Here is a 15482-nt window from a genome sequence, read left to right as displayed (position 1 = left end):
CTTATCTAGCTTCATTTTGTGTAGCAAGCAGGGAGCAATTTTAAAGAATGAGTATGTTATTATTGTTCTAAATATAAAAAGCGAATATACAGCTCTGCCTATGTCATTAAGTAGATCAGCCATATTAGGGTTAACTTTTTATTCATATCAGTAATCTAAATCAAAGAAAATGCAGAACTCTATGCTGTGTATGCTCCCACCAGCATGCGTTACCATATGTTCCTTCCAGTAACATTAAGAACTTTAAAATGTACTTGCTATCAATATTTGAAGTGCTTAGGGTTCAAAGTAAAAGTACTCCTAAATACTGCACTTAGGCTTATTAGTGACTTAACACTCCTGCACTCCTTAGACTGAGTATTAGTGTCGAAAGCTACATACTGCAAAAACATAAGCAATTTCACTGGCAGGCAGGTCTACTTCTCTCCAACTTTCAAGTCATTTGGATTCTATAACACTAATTTGAGAGAATCCATTCTCCCTCCTCTGTAAGACCTTCCCCGCTTTTTCTATTTATTGACCTATTTTATAATTTTACCTTGTTTCATATTCTTGCACCTGCTTTTCTCACACTTAAGTCCATGAGGTGGCTGCTCATTGCCACTGCACTGGCCCGCACTATGCTCATTTCTACCCAGCACCCCCCTGTAACTCACACTGGGGCTGCCTTTTACTCCACTTGTGCATGTGTTATTCATGTTAAGTGCTAAATCCTGTTTTCAGAATACAGACAAATGACAGGCATTAAAATTGGTCATCAGGCCTATAATTGAGCCTATGCATGCACTACATAGCAATAAAAGTCAGCAAGCATATATACAATAATAATTCTTCCTATAATGCTTAAACAAAAAAAAAACCTGTTATATGCATATGCAAATTCGTTTTAACATATTTTAATCAGTGTAGAAAAAAAATTACTGTAACAAGACTATTTAAAATTTAAAATGTACTTTATCTTAAGCACGTTAGCCCTGTGTTTTGTGTTCTACCTTTTAAAGAGAAAAAAAAACACACAAACTTAAGAAAACAAGTAAGTCACTCAAAACAAATTCCTGATATTGCTTCTTTCCATGCACCGAGCATTCGGCACAGTCAAAAGCCTTCCTGAAAATCCTTACCTTCTTTAGAAAATCGCACATAAGGGAAAGGGAAGGGGAGAGAGGAAAACAGCTTCAAAGCTGGTACTTGAGCTGGTTCCTGTTCAAACTTCCTTGTAAAAGTATAGGAAGAGGAGTTTTTCCTCTCTCCCTCTCCAAAACAAAGCTCCTACAGACTGATCAGACTATGTCAGGGCTGAGCTTCAGCAGAAGAACCCCATGTGTACCGTGCGAGAAGTCAGGATAACATGTATTTTCAAAGTCACAGAGAGATTCAATTTCAAATCTTAAGAGCTTTGGAAAGTATCTCAAAAAGGACATTTTTACTTATAAACAACCACTCAATCAGCACTCCAAACAGCTCAAAACCAAAGTATAAAATGCAGTTTTAAGCTGTCATATTTTGGTTTTACAAAAAGCTGAGGTGCAATACGGAAAAAAATGGAAAACAGCTTTCATATTGTTTGATCTAGAAAGTCAAACTAACCTAGGACCTCTAGCAGACCTGGGTTAAGTCAACATTTTAAACAAACAGCTCACCATGGTATTACCAGCCTGCACTCAGAGAACATTTACTTGTTTATAGCAACAAACTCAGAACATGACTGCAATTCAGAAGACAGACAAGTATGATATGCGTCCAGAAGAATTCACTTTACGCTTGTGTCTTGGCAAAAAATGCCATTCAACCACTCCTCTATGACATGTTCAAAGCAAGATAAAAATAAATAAATAAATAAATAAATCTGTTAGGACATAAAATAACAGCCAACATTTCCTTACATGGTTACAGTTTCCAACTTCTTGCCTAAATGCATAACATGAAATAAGTTCGTGATATAACTTCATCTTTTAATGCAGTTTTGTGTTGATGTATTTTCTTGGGGACTTAATTTTAAATACAAGTTATTATCAAGTCAAAAGTCTTCAACAGTAGTACAGATTTTTAGAAGCTATACTGTGGAAAAATATTACCTGTTCATTTTAACGGTGCTGAATGTAACTGTTGAAAGCAAAACTTTGTTTTGGAGCTATCTGAAGAAAGACTCCCCTCTTCCCCTACAAAAGAGGATGACTTCCACATGTACATATTTCTTAACGCACAAATAAATACAGATTAAAAGGCGGTATTTCTAGCAATGTTTGAATCTGTTAGCATTTGCTGTCACTCACTGCAAACATATCTTAAGTAATTTCATGCTTTCAGTGTCAATATACCAGACCATTGATGACTGTATTTGACTAAGTCAGCAAATTGGTGGCTATCAAAACCAATAAACATTGCACAACAAAACTGTCAAAATGCCAAAAGCTTTATTTTTCCTTAACAAGCACCCCTTAAATAGAAGGAAGAATATTTTTCTCACTTTGCAGTTTAGTTTTAGATTACATTACACAATATATCATTGTGACTGACAGTATTTAACATTTAGATATTGTTGACCTATGTGATGTGTCAGGTTTCAAAAGTCTCCTAAAGAAGGCTTGAAAATATTCTACATAGTCAATGCAACCTAAGGAGTCAATCTGCCCTGTGGATAAATAAATATGGTATTAGCTAATGCTCTAAGTTAACATGCATTAAATTTCCTGGGATGCTTGTTTGAAACACAAGTCTTCGTGCCTGGCAGACAAAATTAATAACCTATATTTTCAACCAAGTTATAAATCTTTCAATAGTTCACTTGAATTACATTCTATAGAACTAAATACAGAAGCTTAACTACCTTTTGGGATCAAACCTTTATAATTCCAAGCGCCACAGATTTTCACATAATATGGGTGGTGACCATAAGAACTAGCCAGCCCTCTTTATAATCTGTTTTTAAGGTATAAAGTTGCCCATTAGGTATAAATAACATGAGATCATGTAATTTATATCAGGTCTAGCACAGGTTTTACCATTCTCTAGCCTCTGTTCTCATCTCTGTTATTAATGAATTAAAATTCATGTTTCCTTGAAAATATTTAATTTATACACAGGAAACTGCAAATGTTTCAGAGAAATGCACATACACATAAAATCAGTCACCTTGAGACCCTGGGACTACAATGGTACGCAAAACATAATTATATGACAGAGAAGGTAAAACACTACATTACAATAACTCCACAAAGAGCTTTATGGAAATTAAATGTTTCCCTATATTAGCACCAAGACAATGTTTCTGCCACAGGAAAAAGAGATACACCATTACTTCAGTATTACCTGCAGGTAAGTAAATCCTGCCCATAAGAAAAACAACAACAAAGCAAACAAAGCAAACAAAAAAATCCCAACCAAATAAAAACCCTAAACAAATGAAAACAAAAAAACACCCAACACCAAGAAGTCAAAAAGAACATGGGTAACAGCAAACCAATTTATGTATCTATTAGGATTTCAGAGTAATTTGTGAAGAAAATATCGAACAAAAGCTTTTAACTAAACAGCAATGAGGTAAAGATGGAAGGTACAGGCACAGACAAACAGGCAATCAAAAAGGAAAAGGGTATGAGCAGCCCATTTGTTCCAGCCTGAAGGAAAGTTATTGTAAATTCACTAAGCCTGTGCTGGAAAGCAAAATTCATAAGAGATCTAAAAGAGCAAGTGGCAAGATGACCAAGTTTGCTCAGTACAGAGATACACAATGTCATAAAAACAAGAGCTGGCAAATACCAGCTGACAGAAGGATCATATGGGACTGAGCGACTACATAGTAAGAGAGATGAATTCAACAGAGATACGTGTACAGTGGCAAACAGCGGAAAGCAAACCTAAAATTTACAGAAAATGAGGGGCACCAAACTATTACTATTCAAAACTTTGAGTTTACGATAGATAGTTCCATGAAAGTATCATTCTACGCATTAAGTACTTAAAAGCAGGATAAAATAATTAAGAAAGGAGAACAGAATTAAACTGAAAATATTACTGTAGAATTCCAGGGTAATTCAGCTCAGAAGGGACTGATGGAAATCTCTTGTCAAACCTCCTGCTCAGATCAGGCTGCTCAGGGCTTTTTCTTGGCATGACTTAAAAGCCTTCAAGGTTTGACAGAGCCTGCACAGCCACTCCAAGCAACCTCCACTGCCTGCCTGTCCTCATGGGGAAAAAAAATGCTTCTCTAAATCTCTCTTAACTTACTCCCATTGCCATTTATCCTTCTAATATGCACTGCTGTGAAAAGCCTGGCTCCATCTTCTCAGTGGTTAGGTAACACATCAGCCCATAACTTCCTAGGTTGACTTTGGTCAATCTGCAGTTAATCAGAAACCTTTCAAACATGAGAGTGGCCTTGCTAAGACTTTCCCCCATTCTCCCCATCCACTGGATGCAGCTCAATGGGTCCTGTGGACTTCCATAGGTGAAGTTTCCTCAAGTAACCTCTGACTCAATCCTTAACCATATTCAGAGTTCCTCTCTGCCAACTAAGCGCAGTGGTCTTGGGAGACCTCATCAGTGAAGACTGAGGCAAAGCAAGGCACTGAGTACCTTAGCTTCTTAAAGCGCGCTGTCACCTGCTCTATTCAGTAACAGAACAGTGTTCCCCTTGCTCAGACTTTTTTGACTAGTGTAGCATCAAAACTTCTACCCTAGACATCCCTTGAGGTATCAACTCTAGATCAGCTTTCACTTTCCTAACACCACTGCTTCATGCCTGGGCAACATCTCCAAACTCCTCCTTAGCAGCCCATCTCTGCTTCCACAGTGCCTGCTTGTATTGGAGCTTGGCCATGAGTTCCCCGAGGAGCATAATGGACCCTTTCTGCAATGAGAGGATGCTAGCAGTTTTCCTGATCTCCTCTGCCCTTCAGAACTGCCTCCTATGGGATCCCAAATACCAACTTCCTGAAGAATGCAAAGCCTTCTCTCCTGAAGTCTAGGGTCTGCACCTTACTACTCCTTCCTCACTTGCATCAGGATGTTGAACTCCACTATTTCATGGTCATTGCAGTCAAGAGTACCCAAATTACTACATCTCTAACCAGTTCTTCCTTTTAACGGAATGGCAGACCCAGATGTGCATCACTCCTAGCTGGCCCATTAGTATTTCTATCAAGAAGTTGTCCCTGATATTCTCCAAAAATCTGTTTGGCTGTGTCCTGCTCTGCTGGACTTCCAGCAGGTGTTAGGATGTTTATTAAAGTTCCCCACAGGAACCACAGACCATGATCCAGAAACTTTCCTGCCTTTAGAGAAAGCTTTGTCCACACCCTCATCCTGAGGTGGGTGGTCTGTAACAGCCTAATCATGGTGGTACCTTTACCAGCTTTCCTGTTTGTGACCCACAAACTTTCATGTTAAACTGTGATTCAGAGAAAACTCCAGGAACTTGCCAACAAAGTTTTAAGTTGACAAACAGGTATTCTTTGGAGCAGCTATCCCTCATGTCTCCTGGCACCACAATAGATACCTGCTTGTCAACTTAAACTTTGTAGGCAAGTTCCTGGAGTTTTCTCCGAATCAACTGTCATCTTGTCCCACACAAACGCCACATACATTTGAGCTTCTCCTTCTCAAAGAAGGCAACACCCTTCCTTGTCATCCCTACTTGTCTGTCCTGAAGAGCTTGTCTCTGTCCACCATACCATCATAGCTCACTCACACCCTGCAAACTTTCCTGGTCCCCTAACTAAAATGCTACTAGAGCTAGAAAAGATCTGTTGCTGAAGAACAGCAACAAAGTGGATCAGAAGTTAGACAGATTCTATATAGGCAGCTACTGAGCAACCATCTTGGAAAAAAGAGACCATAGACCTGTTGAGAGAAATTATCACAGCAGTCCACAAAACTGTAACAGCAATCAACTTTTAACTGCCTTCACACCAGGAGACATGAAGGCCACCAGACAAAGCTAGTGGGAGACAGGTTAAAAGAGCAAACAAAAACGAGGCAGCTCTTTATGCAACAGGGAGCACAACTATGGAATTCCTATCCAAAGGAGCCTATCGGTGCAAGATGTTTGTAAGGTTCAAGGGAGACAAGTACATAAAAGAGAGGTTAACTAGGGGTTAGCAATTAAAACTGAGAAAGATTAAGAAACTCCCCCAGGATGAAAGCAGTTGGAGGCTTGGCAATGCTTTAACGGAGCAGTATTATGTCTAGTGTTTGTACTCATCTGTAAACATCCATTTGCTGAAATTGCTAGGAAGAACATCGATCTAAAAGGACTCAGCCTGAAGTACAACAACCATCAGCATGGAAGTAACTTTATTAGTTTATATGAAGTGCTTCAGCCTAACAGTAATTTGTTAAAAATTGGTATTAAATATTTTATTTGCTTCCTCTTAAAATGTCAGACTTCGAAAAGTTACAATATGCTGAATTTGCCTCTTGTAGACTAAAGAGAAATTTATCCCTCTTGTATTACACTTTCAACCATAGTTTTCTGTGGTTTCGGATGCTTTTCAATGCATCTACAGATTACTGACAGAAGCATATTTAGCAATCACTCCAAAAAAAAAAAAACTCTTAAAAGATACATTCAAAGTTTATGTGTAAATAAATTACTGATATTAAAACCATCCAAAATAGACACAACTGCATCCATACCAGACCTTATCCATATCAGACCTTCACTTTACTCCTTCTGAAGTTTCCTTTTCTATCAGTTAATCCTTATTTTATCCTACTCACCTATTACAGCTATTCTAGTAAGCACTCCACAATTGAGGGTGTCTCATTTCCTCTACCTACCTCCATTCTTAGCCACCCCCTTTCAGTCACTTGCATGCACTCCTTTAAATATAAAAGGTCTGTTCCTCATCTGTAATCCAATTTTCCAGTTTTTAGGCATCCATAATTGTTACTGATTTCAGCATGAGCTGCAGACACCCAGGATCTTCGGAGACTCAACTCCTGGTCTTCAACAACTTTTTAATAAGAAACATTTTGAAGTTTCACTTAGTTATGCTATAGTACTTTCTCCACTTAAGTCAGACTAATGGATGAACATGTTAAGAGATGCAATAAATAAGTAATGCTCAAAACTATCTCATGCAGTGGCCTAAAATCCCCAGTTATCCACTTAAAATAAGGTAATTCACTTCACAACAAATCCAATGAAGAGTACTGTTTGCTAACTGAAGAGAGTGCTTACCTGAATGACAGCACTAAACCAGCATGTGTTGCCAACGTTCTTTAATCCTACTGGACAGTTGTCTTGCCGCTTTCGATCATAAGGGTTTGGGGAGTCACTCCATACCTCTGGATGGGTCCTCTTTAAACTTGCTTTATTTTCTGCAATACTGGCTTCTAGAACTCTTTGGGAACAGAAGGGAGGGGGAAATGTAAGGAAAAAAAAACAAAACAGGCATAGTACAACAGCTTCAGTTACTAATACAGACATCATTATTACATCATTTACTAACTTGCTGCTGAGCTTGGTTTTACATTTACATGCAATAATATATCTCCAAAAGTAAGATGCCATATTACTTTTAGGTATATTACAGTAGTTCCATTATTTTTTGGAAAATGGTATTAGTGAGTGAGTGACTGAATTTTCTATGAGAGCTCTCAATGCAAGAGCTATGTGTGTAAGTCATCAGTTATTTAAGAACCAGATTGAAATCAGATGGACAACAAGAAATTTTAGGGAGCACTATTAAGTGCAGTGCTTTCATCTACAAATGCTTTTATTGGAGAGCAAAGTATAAAGTCACCAATACTTATTCTACTGATAGGAAACCAAAGCTAGCTGGGCAACTTTCAAAAACAAATTCAGGCTTTAGTTTCCATGCTTGCACCTTATGCGATTGTATTAATCAGTTTACATAGCGAGTAATTACTTTATGAGCCACGGACAGGCATCTCCCCACAATTTTTCAAATGCCACCCAGCAAGTTAATTGCATGGTTCAGTGACCACACTCTGCAGGAAACTGTTCCCACATGACTTATGCTGAATGTACATATTTCACATGACATAAGATCTTGTATGTATTACACTCCCAAGCTCAAGCTTCACTCAACACAGTATTTCTATATTGGCACATATCCTTAGACTGGTGACAAAACACCCTGAAGGCAATTTGTGGTAGCCTCACATTGTAAATAGAAAGATGGAGTGGATACATTCAGATCATGTAACTCATAAGCAAAGTTGCCTAGTGTGTGCACTATTGATAGTCACTACCCCCAACCATCTACTCTGACTCTCATAAAAGGCTGAGCTGCTATTGAAATACTACATTCACCAAGCACAGGATTTCAGAAGCTGCATGACAAGCATCTAAGCAGTCTCAGCAACATGAAGGGCTGCCCCCTTCAGTTCTAGACTCACTAAACATCAAGAAAAGGCAGGTTTAGGCAGGTCTGTAAACTGAGTTCCTAAAGGACAAAGTCTGAACACCTCAGAAAAACCAAAGGAGCATGAGGGAGAACACACACACGGCACAGTCACTCAGTTTCCTAACTAAATTTTTATTTCAAGCTATGCTCCTGGCAAAGAAAAGCTATCTTACAAAATATACAAGAACTATGAAGCATTATATGAATTTACTGTAGATAACTGCTTTGGGGAACATACTAACTTGTTATTTCTACTTATTTGGGAGGAAAGAAATAGAAGCATTCAGAATTTGAAGCACCATTTGATATAAATACCCCTTTTGCATCAATGTATCTCAGGAAGAACCTAAAACTGGTAAGCTACAAGAGTCTTTCACAATAAAGTTCTCTCTTAAGCAACCCCCAAAATGTAAACAAATATCAAATTAATTTCCCTTCTCACTGATACAATCCTCAAAAGTGATGACCTGTGTATCTCTGCTGTGAAAGTTATTTGAAAGGGACATTAAAAATTAATTCAAAACAGATGTCATGTGTATTTCAAGTGGTTTTTCATTCAGGCAGAATTACTTAAAAATTCTTTAAACTAAGTCAAATGGACCTTTAAAACTGATGGGAAGACTGAAAGACTGGAAAAATATTGTAACAGGACTACAATACCTACACTATAGCCCTTTTGTTTCAGAGAAACAAACTTTTTTTTTCCCCCCAAGCTCAAGAACATTTCAGGATATTTCAGAATGCAAGCTCAAAAAAAAAAATATATATTCTCAATCTGAAACAGTTCCCTAACCCCAAGAGTTTTACCATTTATCAACTTAATTACCTACTAAAATTTCTTCCTTGTATTTTGTATTTCTTTAGCAGGTAAAAGACTTACTCTAGCTCCACTTCTAATCTGTTCCTGTGCCTTAATAGTGTTTGATTCTCAAAGCTTCATGGTATTTTTCCTCACTTTTACTTGTAACATTATCTGTCCTCAAAACATATAATAGCTGCACACCCTATGTGTCAAATTCATTTTTAGCCATAATGATAGCTGTGATGCAAACCAAAGTAAGTGAGCTCAGTAAACAGAAACCTAATGATCAGCTCAAAAGTTGCATAGTGAGTATACCTCTTATACCATAAGGTTCACTACATTATATTCATATAGCCCTGATCTGGGAGACCACCTTGACAAAGAATCTTACTCACACATTGCTCTCAACAAAACAAGCATCCTTCCAGAAAGTTACTACAAGGCTTTAGCAATTCTGATTATGCAGCCAAAACACCCTCTTTTGCGACCCTTGTAGGCTACAGCAGCAGAGCCGTAAGCTGCATGCAGGGTATGGCATTTCCGTAGCCTCACAGGACCAAAGGCTGCCCCACCTCCAAGTGTTGGAATCTTGTCAGGAGTAAGGGTTAGTTAATGCCACGCTTAGCATGGGTCTTGAAAGCAGTGTTATTTCTCTCTGTAACAAGCTGGGCATAGCCAAGCAGCTTTGCAAAGCTGCATGCATGGAGCTAGCCAGACAATGCAATAAGCCTTGGGCAAAGTGAGTTCACAGCTCAAAAGTTCAGCCAAACTATTCTGTAGAAGCCCACTAAATATGCTGCAGAAAAGCCCACTCTGGCTTGTTACTCAGCTAAAAGAACAAGGAAAGGACCTTTTCCTGTGACTCTTACAGCTGGACATCCAGGAATATCCCAAACCTTTTATCCCCCCACCCAGTTCCACCTTTGTTCTATACACACAATGCTTAACCACAGTGCAGAGAGAACCCAGGAGTTTCATTGACCATAATTTAAAAAAAAAAAAAAAAAAAAAGAAAAAAAAAGTGCCTAGGGGGTGTGCACATCTTTCTAAACATATATATATATATGGGCTTATATATAAAATATAAACTTATAGTATGGGCTTCATTTTAATATAGCTACTACACTAGGCACAACACAGGGCAGCTAATTTCTCCTTTCAGTCATAGCCTAGTAGCTTCCTCAGTGAAGCCTTATCTGGCCAGCCTCATCCTCCATGAAAATCCATGGAAAGTAACATAAACAGAAGAAACTTTTTCATATTAGGAAATACACTGATCATGCACATTTCACTGGGAGACTTAAAAATGGAACAGTAAGAAAACTTTAAACATGCCATGTAAAGATGTTCAGCTTGGGCACTTGGACATTTCAGCTGCACTTCCTCTCAACACCTACGTAGTAATCAGATCCATCCTCATTAAGTAGCACAAGGCAATTACATTCAGGAAGACAAATTCTATGTGCATTAAAACATTGGGGGTTGGAACTTGATGATCTTAAGGTCCTTTCCAACCCTAACTTTTCTATGATTCTATGATTTATTACAAAAGTCAAGAAATTCCATTAATGCTCCCTTGGAAACCTTAACAAAATCAGTGCAAATTAGCTTCCAAGCCTCTATGAATACCTATAAAAAAAAAAAGAAAAAATTACCTCCACAGAAAAGCCTATCTAAAATTGCACACATACTACATTATTTAAAATGTAAGATTTCCATCGTTTAATTTGCTTATTATTGACTTATTTTATTTCTGCCTCTTACTTAACCTACAAAAACAAAAGCAAATGGCTGCAGCTTGACTTGTTTACAACCACAGTGTTCTACTTTTTGTTTTTGAGAAGTCCTGCACAGATACTGTGCTTTCTATTGGAATGCCAACATTCTTCTGTGGGGTGTTAACTACAAAGTGATTCTTTTTTAATTTTTTTTTTTAAATAACAGTCTGAAGTCCTCTCCTTAAGGAAACTGCCTGAACAATTCAGATCTAGAATTCAATACTGAACTTCCTGTATTTGTACAGCTCAGACATAATTTGCCATCAACTCAGGCTGAACTGTATGTAACTGAGTTGATCTAATACCTCAATGCTGCCAAAACCATCAAGATTCTCACTCTTCCCTGCCTCCATTCACAAGCAAAGTCCCATTCCCTTTTTTATGTCATGATACACTCTGGATCTTTCAGTGAATATTTCTGTATGGCATATACTATTGTGCGTAATTTTTCCATCAAATATACATCCAAAAGACCAGCATTTTCTTGGTATATAACTGAATAGATTGTCTGTATGCCTTCGAATATACAGAAAAAAAGAATGGCACACTTTATTTTCTTCAACCAGAAATATACCATCATTTAAATTGAATGTATTTATCATATTTAGTTATTGGCTAAGCAGGTAAGACCAAGAGAGACTTTTTAGTTTGATAAGTTGAAAAACAAAGTCTACAGGAAACATTCTAAAGCTTCAAGGCTCCCAAGAAGTGAGCACAGCAAAAGCAGTTAAGGCTTGGGGAAGGGAAAAAAGGCAAAAGATTTCCATATCCAGAAACAATTCCATCTTTCTGAGTGCCTGACTAAGCCACAACTCTGGTAACTATGATGATTCTGTCCTTCAAAAAAGGAAGATGCAAGAGCTGAAATTCTGAATCAGAACTAGACAGAACTTCCACCACAATCTCATATACATGCACATAAACCAACAAACCCCACAACACACCACTTTAAATATTCTTCCGATTATTAACAATAACATAAAATCTCTTTCATCCCACCTTCTCTCCTGAAATGTGTTACCTGAAATTCATAAAACAAGATGGCTTTTATCACAAATGGGGAGAAGGGAGGCATATGCTTATTCTCACAATTAGTCCATTTGTTTTTTAAAAGGAAAAAGGAAATGACTGTGGATTAACATATTCTCAGAGACAGACTTTTCTGGTAAAAATTTTAGTCTGTCAAATCGAATGAACTGAGGAAAAGAATTATTGAGGTGAATCTCCCCCATCATTATATTTTTCTTAGAAAATTAGTCTTTGCAAGAAGGCAGTACTTAACCTTCTAAAGCAAGGATCAAATCATTGCCCTTTTCTCCTAGAAAAAGGCCAGCCACAAATGTGAAAACAAACATCCCTCTCCCAAGGCCAGACACAGATGAAAACCACCAACTTCCCTATACCCACACTTAGTTCAAGTCCCGCGTATTTCATAATTAAATCTATATTTATATGTAAACACACATATCCAAAAAAAATACTGTAAAAAATCTGATCAAAGGGTAACTTATAGACTATTATCATGGCCAAGTCAAGAAAATTACGTTCATAAAACTTTAAAACAAGAAGTTAACTTCACTCAAATCTTATAAATCCTATTTGTTAAACAGGTTAATAACATACTTTATCAGCTAAAATGCAGCAGCTGCTCTTAGTATACTCAAGTCATAGCATTACTATCCCCCTCCCTCAACCTCAGCCTTAGTACAGAGGTAAGAAAATGTTACAGTAAAATGAACACTGCAAAAACCAGGACAAATAATTTATTAACTTCTTAATTATAGTTTGTTTTTTTTGCTTTTTACCTGATACACAAAAGTTGTAGGTCCTACTTAAATATGACCGTATACCCTCTATCTCCAACTACTTCCTCAATATTTAAACAAATACACCAACATGAAACATACCATTAAATCCTAGCGCACCCACATAATAGACTATTTTCTGGTGTAAAACATAAAATACATTAAAGCAACATCCTGAAGCCAGGCATATCAGTAGCACAGGTGAAAGTAAACAAGTTATTTTTTGTTAAATTAAAAGTTAAAAAAAAGCAATACAGGCCAATCTCCAACTCTTTAATTTAATTTCTGCTTTATATAAGTTGTTTGTTTACCTGCTAATGGCTTGTTCCTCATCTGTTATTCCAGTCTCCCTGAATGCCCTGTTTGATTCCTCCAAACTCAAGGCAATTGCCCTCTGAAGATCATCTTTATCATCTCCAGTGAGATCAATCACATCTGAAAAGCAAAACTATCTTTCTCAAAATTAAAATTGAAACAGAATGAAAGGCAAGTCTTACTGTAGAGGAGAGAGAGCCCAAGTGGATCGCTGAGCGCCATTCCAGTCCATCCCTCCTTTGTCCTGAACTTTTCCAAGTACTAACCCTGCTAATGTCTCCCTTCCACCTCCAAGTCAGATAAAAGCCTCAGCAGCTTGCTCTTGTTAAGATACAACAGGCAGTATTTTCCCATCCTCCTAAAGTTCTTAAGTTTCGCAAAGCTATGGGACAAATTTAGGAATCCATGGTTTCTGAAAGCCCTCTTAAAGCAATACGCTTAAAAATATTACTTTAGTTACCATAATTCATTGCTTCCAGGGAACAGATGATGAAAATAACCTTCCCTTTAAAAGGATACCTTAACTGAGCATAGCTGGTTTACGTTCCTAAAGGAGGAACATGTGTAGAGTTTTCCCAATATAGCACCAAATTATACATGTATTTCTGTGCACTGGTGAACCAAATACTTTCACACAGTTTCATAACATGTGGGAGAGTTCCTTACTTAACCCAATTATTTTCTGTCCTGTCTCTGCATTCGTTTTCTGAACACATTTACACCAAATTTCTGTCTACTGGAAGTACCCCATCTCAACAGAATTAAGAAAACAAATACTGAAGTTAAAATGAGAATCCATACTTGGACATATGGGGAATGCTGAATGGGCTACTGACTGTGTAAAGGAAGATGAAACAGCCCTACTTCTGCCTCCCTCTCTAATCCCATTATTTAAAGAATCAGATGCCAACATCCCCAGAAAATCTTGTTTCCTGACAGCAATGCCACTCCTAAGGAGGGATTTCCCTACCCACATCACATAGCCATACAAATCATACCCCTGTTCAGCATAGCCATGCTTTCAGAGCAGCCAGGGCCAACAGGAATGTCCCTCAACTGCACAAGATTTTCAGAAAAGCCAAGGTCATTGGTTATCATGATTTCAAGGGCAAAAGTCTCATTTTGCAAATTCATCCAGACAGAAAGAGAGGAGAAAGTGCAAAAGAGACTTTTATGCGCAGTATTAAACAGATACACATGGAGCGCTGGCTGATTTCAGTCTCCCTCCTCCAAGGCCAAAGCTTACCCCAACAGCTGTGAAAGGGACTAATCTCCAGACAGCAGTATGGACATTAGAAGCTAAAAGACTGAGAGAAAGAGATATAGATTTGAAACTGATGACTGCTCACAAAAACAGATGATCGGCTTGTCTGCATTTCTCCTTCCCCAAGCCAGCTCAATTACTCACACCCAAACAGCCTCTCCATCTAGCTTCTGACTCTTCTCCTGGATGGGCTGACTTGCTGTCAAGACAGCTTTCCCTATTTCTGTGAGCCTACTTGTCTGTGACATTTCTCATTGGATTGAAATCAAACACTGAACTTATGATACAAAAAACACTGCTATAGCTATGTATGAATAGAAAACAGGATGACGTGTCCTCACAGAAAGCCGAAACTGAATAGAAGTCGTAAAATAAACATATAACACCAGCATCTTCAAGAGCTAGCTTTAAACTTTGCCCTGCTTTCCCCATTGAAGATGGTTGAGTTTCTATTTTATTTAGTGAGCCTTTTAAGGAAGCATTCTTACCTGCAAAGTAAACTGGGCAATCTGTTTTCTGGAAGTATGGGAAAGTGCTATGGCCACAAAAGCAACACTTAACAGTTTGTTTTCTTACACCTTTTATAGTCAGCTCAGATCTTTCAACGTATCAGGACAGTTCAACTCAAATGCCTGAAATTCTCCTTCAGAATTTCCTTCTCCCTCCTAAGGAATTACAAAAATCACCAGCAGAAGTCTCACCCAGAGAAAATATGACATACGAGATGAGAACAAGGTAATTCAGGCTAAATACTAACTCAATCAGGTTCACATGCAAGCATGGCTCTGTTCTAGAGGGGAAAGGCTAGAAAGGTCATCAGCGACGAGAGGATGGCATGACCACACACTACCTATTACACTCTAAAATGTAGTGCTCATGTTGTATTTTCTACTCGTTTGCATGTGTTCACACACAAACACCTCATCCCACTGGAGACAAGTTGTTTTCCTGAAAGGAGTAATAGTGGTCACAACTGAAGATGGAATGAGCCTTAATCAGGCAGTCACACATGCTGATGGAGAAGTACAGGATTACTTTGATTACGAGGGAAATATCCCTTCCTTTTCCCGTCTCTAGTCAGGTCAGAGTGGTGAAATTCTTTTACAACAATAAATAGGAAATTCAGACTAAGAAGTAAACTCC

The 15482-nt window shown here is 37.9% G+C and overlaps 1 protein-coding gene across 4 annotated transcripts in view; it reads right to left on the bottom strand.

The window, feature by feature from the left end:
- The window catches only part of USP25 (ubiquitin specific peptidase 25), a 90310-nt gene that overhangs the window by 43031 nt on the left and 31797 nt on the right, over positions 1-15482 (bottom strand). For 3 of the 4 annotated variants that reach the window (XM_062622110.1, XM_062622112.1, XM_062622111.1), the window contains exons 4-5: positions 13072-13195; positions 7184-7346 (exon numbers count right to left, since the gene is read on the bottom strand). In XM_062622110.1, coding sequence (XP_062478094.1) covers positions 7184-7346; positions 13072-13195 — 287 coding nt within the window. The remainder of the gene's footprint in view (positions 1-7183; positions 7347-13071; positions 13196-15482) is intronic. The other variant, XM_062622113.1, reaches the window with a different exon arrangement.

The sequence above is a fragment of the Pezoporus occidentalis genome, unplaced genomic scaffold, assembly GCF_034315485.1.
Source record: "Pezoporus occidentalis ecotype Australia unplaced genomic scaffold, CSIRO_AGI_Poc_V1 ctg24, whole genome shotgun sequence".
NCBI lineage: Eukaryota > Metazoa > Chordata > Aves > Psittaciformes > Psittacidae > Pezoporus > Pezoporus occidentalis.
Note: the sequence above shows the minus strand (reverse complement) of the source record. Positions and strands in the feature narration are given on the sequence as shown.